Below are 14,623 nucleotides of genomic sequence, written 5' to 3'. Positions count from 1 at the left end.
TTTTCTTCATGAAAGTTTGGATGTGATGGATGCGCTCCTGTGAAATAACGTAATGGAGGGACTCAGTGGTGTTGATTATTGTCTTATTATTGTTGTTGTTATTTAACATACATACACATTACATACATTATCATTCTAGACTGTTATGCCTTTCAGCGTTCAGTCTGCAAGCCTCTGAGAATTTACTAAACGTCGCCACAATCCTCGATTTGCAACTAGTGTTGTGGCCTCATTTAGTTCTATACCTCTTATCATTAAATCGTTAGAAACCGAGTCTAACCATCGTCGTCTTGGTCTACCTCTACTTCTCTTGCCCTCCATAGCAGAGTCCATTATTCTCCTAGGTAACCTAACCTCCTCCATTCGCCTCACATGACCCCACCACCGAAGCCGGTTTATGCGAACAGCTTCATCCATCGAGTTCATTCCTAAATTAGCCTTTATCTCCTCATTCCGAGTACCCTCCTGCCATTGTTCCCACCTGTTTGTACCACAAATCATTCTTGCTACTTTCATGTCTGTTACTTCTAACTCATGAATAAGATATCCTCAGTCCACTCAGCTTTCGCTCCCGTAAAGAAAAGTTGGTCTGAAAACAGACCGATGTAAAGATAGTTTTGTCTGGGAGCCGACTTCCTTCTTACAGAATACTGTTGATCGCAACTGCGAGCTCACTGCATTAGCTTTACTGTACTACACCTTGATTCAATCTCGCTTACTATATTACCATCCTGGGAGAATACACAACCTAAATACTTGAAATTATCGACCTGTTCTAGCATTGTATCATCAATCTGACATTCAATTCTGTTGAACTTCTTACCTACTGACATCAATTTAGTCTTCGAGAGGCTAATTTTCATACCATACTCATTGCACCTATTTTCAAGTTCCAAGATATTAGACTGCAGGCTCTCGGCACAATCTGCCATTAAGACCAAGTCGTCAGCATAGGCCAGACTGCTTACTACATTTCCACCTAACTGAATCCCTCCCTGCCATTTTATACCTTTCAGCAGATGATCCATGTAAACTACGAACAGCAAAGGTGAAAGATTACAGCCTTGTCTAACCCTTGTAAGTACCCTGAACCAAGAACTCATTCTACCATCAATTCTCACTGAAGCCCAATTGTAAACGTAAATGCCTTTGATTGCTTTTCATAATCTACCTTTAATTCCATAGTTCCCCAGTATGGCGAACATCTTTTCCTTTGGTACCCTGTCATATGCTTTCTCTAGATCTACGAAACATAAACACAATTGCCTATTCCTCTCGTAGCTTTTTTCAATTACCTGGCGCATACTGAAAATCTGATCCTGACAGCCTCTCTGTGGTATGAAACCACATTGGTTTTCATCCAACTTCCTCTCAACGACTGATGTAGCGGAAATAATTGCGCTATAAAATAAGATTTTTCATTAAATATATAATTGGAATGTTATATTACCATGTCAATCGGCTCTGATTACAGCTTGTAGCGCATGTTGGAAGGTTGCACATTCAAAATGACTACGAAGTCATAGTGAGAGACGTGAAAGTAGTCTGAGTGTGCTACTAAAGCGCTCAGCTTTTTAACTTGACCTCTTTGCTAGTACGTGGTATCTTAAAGCAATCTGCACTTTGAAACATCAAGATATCGCTGATAAGGTAACATTCAGTGAATTACTCCTTTCGTTGTAGAAGGCGTCGTGTTTCGTGAAAATGGTAAGTGATTACATTACGACTTTCTTCAGCATGAGGAGATGAACCTTGTAGAGTACAATGCGTTCCTATCAGTTCTCTCGCTGAGCGATTTATGTGAGTGAGTGGGTGAGACCGACGGGTCTGCAAACCTGTGCGTATGTGAGGTTATATAGTCCCTACCAAGGGTCAGTCACAATACCAGCAAAAATGTTGCTTAATTTTAAACAAAGGCCTGTGTTTCCGTAAATTTAAATGAGAACACACACGAAGATATACAGTCTTTTATCTTTCCTCTTACCTATCTGATTGCCTTGGTTAACTTTCGTTTACTTCCGACACCAGTGATATTAGGTTAGTGATTCCTAACGAGTCTTCAATTTTCCCGCCTTTCAAAGTAGTACTCTTTCTTTCCTTATTCATTCTTGGAATAGCTAGAACTTTTCTACTTTTTTTTTTTGTTTCTTTTTTTTTGCTATTTGCTCTACTCGCACCGACAGATATGTCTTACGACGACGATGGGATAGGAAAGGCCTAGGAATTGGAAGGAAGCGGCCGTGGACTTAATTAAGGCACAATCCCGGCATTTGCCTTGTGTGAAAACAGGAAACCACGGAAAAACATCTTCAGGGCTGCCGATAGTGTGGCTCGCACCCACTATCTCCCGATTACTGGATACTGGCCGCACTTAAGCGACTGCAGCTATCGAGCACGGTTTTTCTACTTTTATGACGATGATGATGATATTGCAACATTCATTTTATGCAATTATCTAACATTAGTTATTCATTTTTACAAGTTTACAAGTTTACATGTTTACCACCACTATTTGTAATACCCTTCATGTTAATAATAATGGTCAGTAATGGACATAATAAAAGAAGAACAGGTAAAACACGGGGAAGAAAGTAATAAGGGGCTGGTTTGAATGGCTCAGATAGTTGAGGCGCTGGTCTTTTGATCCCAACTTGGCACGTTATATCCTGGCTCAATCCGGTTGGTATTTGAAGGTGCTCAGATACGTCAGCCACGTGTTGGTAAATCTACTGGCACCAGAGGCGGATTCAGGATTCCCTAAAGCAGGGGTTCCCAACCTGGGGGGCGCGCCCTCCTAGGGGGGCGTGGGGCTTTATCAGGGGGGGGGGGGCGTGAAGTGATTTTAACTCGAATATTACAATTTTGTGTAATAAACATTTTTCGAATCTCTCCAAATGATTGTCGCGCCAAGTCAATCGTTCAAAAGCACTGGTAATTGCCATCTGACGGCACAAACCTCTGCGGAGCCGCGAGGTTGGAGGTGAAATAAGGAATTTGCTGTGTTGTGAGAAGCAAAATGTAACCTGAGAGCAGGTGCGGGAACAAGACCACTCAACGCACGTTTAGTTGCACACTTTGTGGACCTACTTGCGTGAATGTAAACTATGACCATACGCGACATGTTTCAACTCATCAACGATGTAGTAGTTGCTTTCATTTTCCAGTATTATTGTTACGTACTGTACAAGGTTTTTCTCATAAACAAAACATATTACATGAAGGAGATAATCGTATAAATGTCGGTATTATATCAAATTGATCTAGTAGCGAGAACAACAGGAGATAAGGCAATAATAGTAGGCTTAATTATAATACATTTATTTAATATGACATGTCTGGCTTTCACGGCTAGCGTGAAATTCTATGTAGGCCTACTGGTATTTTGGGCTACAACTAATTAATGTTTAACCACAGCAATTAATGAAACAGTGACATTTTCTCACCAAAGATCTTAAGTGGCAAAGAGTTACTACAGTCAGGAGTCGATATTAACTCTGAAGAACAAAGAAAATCGGAGTTTCAGAAGCAACAAATGTAGTGGAAGTTCCTCCTTCCCTCTCACCCTGCGGCATATAGACTCGTTTTGTGGGTAGCTCGTCCTTGAATGCTCTGTTCCTACCCCTACACATTCTTATTCTTCCCTTGCAGTCAAATTGGCAAGAGCACCGCCGTCTCGACGGCGGTGGGCGAGAGCTACATAGTACAACTGTCCCATCAGAGATGGCGCAGTAATGGCCATGACAACACACCGCCGATAGACCATCAGTGACCAGGCCCTTCGACTGTTGATTCTGTGCCTCGCATACTTTCGCAGTGGACGTGTCTGTCAAGTTGTGTATTGTGAGTGTTACGTACGCTTCGCTGTAAAGTGCGACTGTGTGAATTGTGTTATTTAATACTGTGACTTTTTAAAATTGATAACGATGTCCAAGAAGAGACTGTACAATGATGACTACATTAAATATGGCTTCACAGTCGTTGAACGGAACGGAATACAACAGCGACAATGCGTAATCTGCAACTGTGTTCTGAGTAACGATGCGTTTGGAGAGACATTTAAACACGAATCATTCAGGCTCAAAAGACAAACCCACAGAATTTTTTGCAACTAAACTCAACTCACTAAAACGTATGAAATTAGATTCATCGGGTACTTTTAACCAAGAAAATGAGAAAGCAGTGGAAGCATCATATGAACTAGCTCTTCTGATTGCCAAAGACAAAAAAGCACACACAATTGGGGGAACATTAGTAAAGCCGTGTATGTTATTAGCTGCAAATATAGTTCTGGGTGAAGGGAGTCGGCAGAAATTGTCTAAAATTTCTCTTTCCGATAACACAGTGAAGTGCAGACTTCAAGAACTGTCAGAAGACATTAAAATGCAAATTTTGGAGAAGGTGAAAGCATCTCCAGTGTTTTCAATTCAGTGTGATGAAACAACCGATGTGGCCCATTGTTGTCAACTGATTGTATATTGTCGATTTGTCGACAGTGGAATTTTAAGAGAAGAAATGTTATTCTCCCAATGTTTGAAAACAACTTCGAAAGCTTGTGATATGTTTTCTGCCATCGATAGTTTTTTCCAAGAACATGGACTTTCCTGGGAAAATGTAGTGGGTATATGTACGGATGGTGCACCTGCTATGATCGGGTCACGTTCTGGGTTTCTCAAATTGGCCAAAGATAAAAATCCAAACATCATGGGAACCCACTGTATGATTCACAGACAGGCTTTGGCGGCCAAAACCTTGCCCCAAGATTTTAATAACACTCTAAAAGTCGCTATAAGAATTGTGAACTCTGCGAAGACAAGTACTTTACAGACAAGATTGTTTGAAGCCCTTTGTGTTGACCTTCAAGCCGATCACAAAACTCTCCTTTTCCACACAGAGGTTCGCTGGCTATCAAAAGGGAACATGTTGGCTCGGCTGTTCGAATTAAAGTCTAAAGTTGAAATTTTTCTTCTTGGTGAAGGTAAGAACGATCTGTATGAAGTGTTTACTGATGCCAATTTTATCGTCTCATTGGCATATCTTTGCGATTTTTTTGAAGCTTTGAACAGTTTGAACTTAAAGCTCCAAGGCAAAAACTCCAACATTATGCTTGCTTATGATGCCATCAGAGCTTTCCTGGAAAAAATACAATTATGGAAACGCCGGCTTCAGTTGAACAACTTCTCATCCTTTCACCGCCTTAATGAAATTTTGCCGGAAAATGAACGTGATCGTAATAAACTTAAGATGCAAATTCAGTCACATTTGGATTCCCTGGCACAAGAATTCAATTCCTACTTTCCTGATATCTCGTCAGATGAATGGTCCTGGATGTTAACAAGAAATCCATTTGCCATTGACATTGAAGCACTGCCAGTACAACTTCAAGAAGAAGCCATAGATTTGAAGTGTGATTCAAAGCTAAAAGATGATTACAAAATATTAGGACTGGGCGACTTTTGGGTAAACTATCTTGCAGTGTATCCTGAAATAGCTAAAGTAGCATTGCGTGTCACTGTCCCAGGCCCCAGGGGCTCTGAACTATGGAGCGTGGGTTGGCGACCACGGGGCCCTCAGCTGAGTCCTGGCATTTCTTCCACTTACTTGTGCCAGGCTCCTCACTTTCATCTATCCTATCCGACCTCCCTTGGTCAACTCTTGTTCTTTTTCGACCCCGACGCTATTAGGTTTGCGAGGGCTAGGGAGTCTTTCATTTTCATGCCTTTCGTGGCCCTTGTCTTCCTTTGGCCGATACCTTCATTTTTCGAAGTGTCGGACCCCTTCCATTTTTTCTCTGTGATTAGTGTTAAATAGAGGATGGTTGCCCAGTTGTACTTCCTCTTAAAACAATAATCACCACCACCACCACTCACTGTCCCATTTTCAACGACATATTTATGCGAGTCAGGATTTTCAACGCTGAGTGTCATAAAAACAAAGCAGCGCTGTCGGCTTGATGTTGCAAGTGATCTCCGCTGTGCCCTGTCGAATATCAAACCAAACATACCGAATCTTACCAAGAGAAAACAGTGTCAACCCTCTCACTGACATTTGTTGACTAATTGAAGGATTTTTTGTAAAAGAAGTGTGTTCTTTGTATTGTGCTAGAATGAAGTTAGTATGTCGTAGATATAAAGCGCGTACTTCATACTATTTTTCATAAAGAATTGAACAATGGAATTATTCATTTTCTAGTGTCATTGGGTTAGGTCACTATCCTCCACGCCAGTATATCGGAGAGGTTATAGAAGCGACGGGGGGGGGGGGGCGGGGGGGCGCAATGACCACCCTATCTGAAAAGGGGGGCGTCAGCTGGCAAAGGTTGGGAACCACTGCCCTAAAGGGATGGGCTAAATTAAAAATTAAAACACATTCCGCAAGGCAAAAACAAATTGGGACGTTTACCTACGAAGTGATGAAATTTCCTTAAAATAAACTTGGGAGTTGACGGTAGAATTTGTTTATTTCACCATTAAATTCCTTTAAATCAATTTTAAAGTACTACATAAGCTTTTCTTTCAGGTTTACAGACTGTGTATAGTTGTTAGCAATTCTTTGACCAGTTCGAAATATCCAGCCTTCGTGGTTTGGAATTAAGAAATCGTCAACATTTATTGACCTTTCCTTATGGATGTTTGCTAATGCAAGGGCATTAAGCCGATTCTCTCCATTTGTACTTGTAGGATTTTAACTTACGTAAGGTCGAGAAACTTCTCTCTGTAGAAACTGTTGTGACTGCCGGGATGGCAAATATTTATAGCAATAGTCTAATAATATGAAAACATGTCATCACATAAGAATGACAAACATTTTGTTATTTTCACATCAGACCAAATCGCACAAAAGATTATTTCTCTAACACATTCAACGATTTCATTCCGGAGAATCTTACTTTTCTAGTCTCACCTGACATTGATAAATGGCTCTGAATCCAGACGGAAAGCTAAAAGATTCCGGAAAATTCCTTGTTTTCCTGATAAAAGTTAATTCCTTTTGACATCAAAATAAAAACCATCATCTCTGTCTCCTCCTCCTTGCACAGAAAATGACTGGTTTGATTCTTGCTCTTCTATTCATCCTTGTAATTATCTCTTTCTTTTTGTCTGGCATCACGGGAACACTCCATTACTTTCACTAATCCACTGCTCTTTGGGCTGAAAATTTATGACGACTCGCGTGGTTTTGAAAATCCTCAATTGCTTTTTATATTTTGTTGCTGGATATTTCAAAAATGTATTCTGCTCCTGCGAAAACAGAAAGAATTCGCCTGTATTATGCCTCCTACCCACCACCACTCTCACCGTCTTATATCATCACATCCTCTAGTTTTCTCCACACACTTACTTTCCAATCTTCGGCCCTATTCTATTCTCTCCTGGGTGTCTTCCGTTGCACTTTATTTCATTATTTTCTATTTATTTATTCTACCACATTCGTCCCTGATTCGTCTACGACCTCTCCATTACTTCTCACGCTTCAGTGCTCCTGGTCTTAATAATAATAATAATAATAATAATAATAATAATAATAATAATAATAATAATAATAATAATAACGTTATTTGTTTTACGTCCCACTAACTACTTTTACGGTTTTTGGAGACGCCAAAATGCCGGAATTTAGTTCCGCAGGAGTCCTTTTACGCGCCAATAAATCTACCGGCGCGAGAGCACTTTTTACAAGTGGTTTTACGTCGCACTGACACAGACAGGTTTTATGGCGACGAAGGGATAGGAAAGGGCTAGGAGTATGGAAAGGAAGCGGCCGTGGTCTTAATTAAGGCACAGCCCCAGCATTTGCTTGGTGTGAAAATGGGGAACCACGGAAAACCTTCTTCAGGGCTGCCGACAGTTGGGAGCGAATCCACTATCTCCCGAATGCAAGCTCACAGCTGCGCGCCCCCAACCGCACGGCCAACTCGCTCGGAATTGAGCACCTTCAAATACCACCGGATTGAGCCAGGATCGAACCTGCCAAGTAGGGTTGGGCAGACTGGAACAGTCAGTTGTTCCGAAACATTAGGTACAGCGGTACAGTGTGCCGGAACACGGCACTGTAACTGCGTGGTAGAGAGAACTTCGTGAGGCAACATGACATGCACCGCGTCAGCGGGAATAACCCTGTACCGGACGTGCTATGTGCTGTTATGACCAGCATAAAGTTGCACGGAATGTGAAGGAACAATCGGAACAGTAAAATTCCCTCCCAATAATCACGTTTAAAGGCTGCTTTTAGGTAGTAAAGATTTTTTCCATCAATATGAAATACACATAACACGGTTACAATGGCAGCACAGGTGTTTAAAAGTAACTAATCCAAGGATATTTTTGTTTTTTAGGATAAGAACGTTTTCATTCATTCTGATATACACCTGTCACAATTACACTGGCAGTAGATGTGTTTACAAATGTCACAATGTTATTTTCACCAATAAAAATTATACTCACACCGTGAAGAAACATTCGTCAGTACTCTATTTACGCCTACACAATATACAAGCGGAACACGAAAATAAAAATTAACCCATGCAAGCAAAACACAAAGATAAAAATTAAACACTATAATCAAGCGGAACAGGAGATTAAAAATAAAACTATACAAGCAGAACTTGAAAATAAAACTTAAACACAAGGTATACAAGCAGAACACGACAATAAAAATTGTGGGATGTTTAAGTTTCATGTATCTCGTCATGGTGCCCGTTGAAGATCCCTTTGCGGACGAAATAGAACATAAATTGCATTTCACTCTGTCCGGTCTTATTCTAGTAAAAATGTCCTAAACAGGACTCCGGTGCGACATTAGGGCCTATGCAAAGATTACCGTCTTTCATACGGTTATATTACTAGGCTTCAATGAAAACACTCTTACAAAACAGAACACATTGCGTTATTCTCATGTACCGAAAGCTAATTGCTGGTGCGACGGAACTCACGGAACAAAGAGGATGTGACGGAACACGGAACACTCCAGCACGTGGCAGCACACAGCCGGTATCGACAGTCAGCTAGTAGTCGAAGGGCAGTGCATAGTGGCGCTTCTGACGGGATAGCGAGTCATTATCTCGGTCTCGCTTGAGAATGTTTCGGAACAATTGAAATTCGGTGTTCCGGAATAGCGGAACATAACTGTGCATCGGCACGGTGTGCCGAAACAGGGACATAATGCCCAACTTGGGTCAGATGGCCAGCGCCTCGACCTCTGAGTCACTCAGTCCGGCTCCTGGTCTACTGAAGCTGTCATTGGCGGGAAACAAAGCAGGAAACACGCATGTAACGTTTAGAGGATCACAATAATGCGGTTCATTTTATAACCACAACCACTGGGCGCGTCTCACTAGGACAGGCATAACGATCGAGCCTTACAGGGCAGAGGGTGGGACCAAGCTTCTTGTTCCTCCCTTGAGTGTGTCGAAAACTCTTCTTTGGTGGTCACCGTACTTAAGATACATATTGCCTTCTCCTTCTTCTACCACGTTTCCCACAGCCTGGCGGAGTAGCGGATGGATATGTTGGAGGACGTGTGTTTCTTTGGTGTGTGTAGAAATATATTGGGGCAAACACGAACACCTCTGAGTCAGACGCGGTTAAGAGCTCCGATTCTTCTGAACCATTCGCCATTAAAACAATAATCAACACCATCATCTGAACCGCGCTGTGTCAGCGACACGACGCTCGGCCACGATCAATTTGAGACGCTCCGGACGCTCGACGTAGGTGACTGTAGACTTTTTGACATTCTATGCTCCAGAATGCGTTTTCCATCATTCTGAAGCCATTTACTGTTCTTATATCGGGATATTTTGAGAAAGAAAAACATTTTTTCGTAGCTTACTTTTTCACATCATTTATTTATTTATTTATTTATTTATTTATTTATTTATTTATTTATTTATTTATTTATTTATTTATTTATTTATTGCATACTGCAGGATTCTTTACCCCATTTACAGTGGGTCACTCTGAGTTTACATCATTATATTATAATACCAATAATATACTATACCAGGGATGGCGAACCTATGCCACGCGGGTCACTAGGCCACACGCGAACACGACTTCAGTGGCACGCCACGTGAACATAATAATGTTTTTATATACGTCTTGTACTACAGACAATACATTATCTTATAATGTTACACGTATAAGAAGTAAATTTCGAAAATCTAAATACTATTTCCATCCGGACGTGCAAAATGGGAAATTCGGACTGATATAAAGATGTGTTGCCTGTGTTTGAAAACAATTGTATCCCTCATATTTAATGTACAGCGACATTTCGAGGCTAATCATCCAAATTTTTGTTCCATGCCAAATGTAGGAAAGAAGAGAGTTCGTGTCCCAAAATATCGAGCATTGCTCAAAACTAACTACTTCTTTTGTATCATCTTTTCGGCCAAGGAATAGTATCAGTGAGGCTGTTTCCATCTGTCTCACTGCATAGTACAGCATGCATGAGAAACCGCTTTCTAACGGTGAGTTCTTGAAATAAACTTCCTTATTGAGGTCCGACACATTATTTGAAAACTTCCTTAACAAACAGCAAATAACTAACAGCTGAACCAGCTGATCTGTTCAACTTAACAGCTGATTAAAATATTTGGAATGACACTGGCCAAGTCGCGAATTAATAGTACAGCAGTCTTAATATGAGCATTAACTCAGCACACATTCAACTAAATCTCAAAGTGACATGTGAATATTTCGCACAAATTGTAAACGTAACAAATTGACCACGTATCATAATATTTTGTACGAGCATATTTTCATACTTAGGAAGATACAGAATTCTCATAGCAGGAACCGGAAATAACATAGTTACAGCTATAAAATCAGCTGTTATGTTCTAACCAAAGAGGATAGAATAGAAAGGTTCTAACCAAATGGGCGAATGGTGAAGTGTAATCAAAACATCAGCCACTCAATACTGATCTGCATTTAGGGCAGTCGCCCAGGTGGCAGATTCACTATCTGTTGTATTCCTAGCCTTTTCTTAAATGATTTCAAAGAAATTGGAAATTTACTGGAACATTTCCTTTGGTAAGTTATTCCAATCCCTAACTCCTAACGCTACTCTTTTGTCGGAATGCACCCAGAACAAATCGAGGAGTGAAGAAGTTTCGGAGCAATTGAAAGCTAGTTTGGATAACTCCCAGATGTCTGTTTTGGTGAAAGCATGAATGTGACCTTACAACCAAGGATAGCTGTTTTTTTTTGTTTTTGTTTTCTGATTTCCTTGCGGAAATGTGATGAGCTAGATATTAGTTCAATAGCTGAGCATACGAACTACGACAACATGGAAAAATAATGAAGCTAATGAAGGAAGTGAAGTCCACTGGCAATATTAGTATTTTTTATTTTTATATCTAAGAATATTTATCATTTTACTATTTGTTTTACCTCGCACCGACACAGATGGGTCTTATGACGACGATGGGATAGGGAAGGCTTACGAATGGGAAGGAAACCGCCGTGGGCTTAATTCAAATACAGCCCCAACATTTGCCTGGTGTGAAAATGGGAAACCACGGAAAAAACATCTTCAGGGCTGCCGACAGTGCGGCTCGAACCCACTATCTCCCGGATGCAAGCTCACTGCTGCGCGCCCCTAACCGCGCGGCCAACTCGTCTGCTAATAATATTTAATGATGAAGTGTGTTACAATGGGAGCTTAGTATTTATTTATTTTCAAATAACATTATGTATTCTCAAAACTTGCATATTTAAAACTGTATTTTTGCAGTATTTGCAAAATACGACCACGGAACATGCAATCTAATGTATTTACAAGATATATATCTAATAAATAAGCAAATAAATCAGTAAATAAATCAATTAAATAAATAACATATTATGAATTGGGAATTTGGAAAGGAAGTTGCGGGGGAGGGGGTTGTTGTAGGTTGTAACCATTCCTTAAAGGAAAATAACAAGTGGCACAGTCAAGAGTTGAGAATAATAAACCATACTTAAAATGGCACACAAGTTGGAAAAAGTTCACCATCCCTTACTATACTATGACAATATTCTAAACTAATAATTAATCATTATATTAATTCTAATAATATACTAAACTGGTATTGCTAATTAAATAAGTAGTGATTACGTTCTACAGTTGAATATAAATGAATTATAAAATTAATATAATAACATGTATACTTTCTTTCTTTCTTTCTTTCTTTCTTTCTTTCTTTCTTTCTTTCTTGGTCCGTTTACCCTCCAGGGTTGGTTTTTCCCTCGCACCTAGCGAGGGATCCCACCTCTACCACCTCATGGGCAGTGTCCTGGGGCATGAGACATTTGGTCGGGGATATAACTTGGGAGGAGGACCTGTACCTCGCCTAGGGGGCCTCATCTGCTGCGATGAACGTGGGCCTTGTGGGAAGATGGGAAGATTGGAAGGAATAGGCAAAGAAAGGGGAAGGAAGCGGCCGTGGCTTTAAGTTAGGTGCCATCCCTGCATTTGTCTGGAGAAGAAGTGGGCAACACGGAAAACCACTTCGAGGATGGTTGAGGTGGGAATGGAAATCCCCTCTACTCAGTTGACCTCCCGAGGCTGAGTGGACCCCGTTCCAGTCTTCGAACTTTGCAAATTTCGTGGCAGAGCCGGGAATCGAACCGGGGCCTCCGGGGATGGCAGCTAATTACATTAACCACTACACCACAGAGATGGACTATAACATGTATACAAGACATAGAAGACAGAACATTTAGAGGTTATGGAGGCTGGAAATGTTCGTAAAATACAATACTTTAAAGAAGCAGAGTGACTCATTTCTCCTAAATGACGAACTTTTTACAATTAAATATGGATTTACAAAGGAACATGCTGGAATTGTCATTAACACAGTCAGAAATGACTTAATAAGAGATCCTAGAGGTGGCTGTATTTATTGCGAACTTACATTCTCACAGCACTACGGACAAGAGCGCGGGATGAGGTTAGTTATTACACTGACTGACAGAGCAAATGCAACACCAAGAAGGAGTGGTTCGAAAGGGATGAAAGTTGGGGAAAAAACAGAGACGGCACGGCGAATAATTGATGTTTATTTCAAACCGATATGCAGGTTACACAATGCGCACGGCATCGACTCAGTAGGATGTAGGACCACCGCGAGCGGCGATGCACGCAGAAACACGTCGAGGTACAGAGTCAGTAAGAGTGCGGATGGTGTTCTGAGGGATGGTTCTCCATTCTCTGTCAACCATTTGCCACAGTTGGTCGTCCGTACGAGGCTGGGGCAGAGTTTGCAAACGGCGTCCAATGAGATCCCACACGTGTTCGATTGGTGAGAGATCCGGAGAGTACGCTGGCCACGGAAGCATCTGTACACCTCGTAGAGCCTGTTGGGAGATGCGAGCAGTGTGTGGGCTGGCATTATCCTGCTGAAACAGACCATTGGGCAGTCCCTGAAGGTACGGGAGTGCCACCGGCCGCAGCACATGCTGCACGTAGCGGTGGGCATTTAACGTGCCTTGAATACGCACTAGAGGTGACGTGGAATCATACGCAATAGCGCCCCAAACCATGATGCCGCGTTGTCTAGCGGTAGGGCGCTCCACAGTTACTGCCGGATTTGACCTTTCTCCACGCCGACGCCACACTCGTCTGCGGTGACTATCACTGACAGAACAGAAGCGTGACTCATCGGAGAACACGACGTTCCGCCATTCCCTCATCCAAGTCGCTCTAGCCCGGCACCATGCCAGGCGTGTACGTCTATGCTGTGGAGTCAATGGTAGTCTTCTGAGCGGACGCCGGGAGTGCAGGCCTCCTTCAACCAATCGACGGGAAATTGTTCTGGTCGATATTGGAACAGCCAGGGTGTCTTGCACATGCTGAAGAATGGCGGTTGACGTGGCGTGCGGGGCTGCCACCGCTTGGCGGCGGATGCGCCGATCCTCGCGTGCTGACGTCACTCGGGCTGCGCCTGGACCCCTCGCACGTGCCACGTGCCACATGTCCCTGCGCCAACCATCTTCGCCACAGGCGCTGCACCGTGGACACATCCCTATGGGTATCGGCTGCGATTTGACGAAGCGACCAACCTGCCCTTCTCAGCCCGATCACCATACCCCTCGTAAAGTCGTCTGTCTGCTGGAAATGCCTCCGTTGACGGCGGCCTGGCATTCTTAGCTATTCACGTGTCCTGTGGCACACGACAACACGTTCTACAATGACTGTCGGCTGAGAAATCACGGTACGAAGTGGGCCATTCGCCAACGCCGTGTCCCATTTAACGTTCGCTACGTGCGCAGCACGGCGGCGCATTTCACATCATGAGCTTACCACAGTGACGTCAGTCTACCCTGCAATTGGCATAAAGTTCTGACCACTCCTTCTTGGTGTTGCATTTGCTCTGTCAGTCAGTGTATTATCGGTGACATAATTACAACCAGTATACCACTGAAATACGTGTACTACTGTTCTCTTCTTGTTTATTCGAACGTTCGATTATATTCTGTTCGTGCTACCACGCGGCTTCTCGAAAGGTTTTGCTCCTAGATAACCAGCAAAAGCGATCAAAAAGGCGGTGAATGTTAAGAAATACGTCAGTGAACTGAAGGAAGAGATTCTACGGCTTGGAACGAGTGTATACGTGCAGTATAGTAATACAATGGGTATG

At 42.2% G+C, this 14,623-nt stretch overlaps 1 protein-coding gene across 2 annotated transcripts in view; it reads left to right on the top strand.

Annotated features, from left to right (window-relative positions):
* LOC136882193 (arylsulfatase B) overlaps positions 1-14,623 on the top strand; it is a 286,880-nt gene that overhangs the window by 18,311 nt on the left and 253,946 nt on the right. The window contains exon 1 of one of the 2 annotated variants that reach the window (XM_067154756.2): positions 1,659-1,707. The exons of the other annotated variant lie outside the window; for it this stretch is intronic. Within the exon in view, the coding sequence (XP_067010857.2) occupies positions 1,705-1,707 (3 nt within the window). The 5' untranslated portion in view covers positions 1,659-1,704. Of the gene's footprint in view, positions 1-1,658; positions 1,708-14,623 lie in introns of those variants that run through there. 2 annotated transcript variants of the gene reach the window in all.

This window comes from Anabrus simplex, chromosome 1 (genome assembly GCF_040414725.1).
Source record: "Anabrus simplex isolate iqAnaSimp1 chromosome 1, ASM4041472v1, whole genome shotgun sequence".
NCBI lineage: Eukaryota > Metazoa > Arthropoda > Insecta > Orthoptera > Tettigoniidae > Anabrus > Anabrus simplex.
This window is presented reverse-complemented; position numbering and strand designations above follow the sequence as displayed.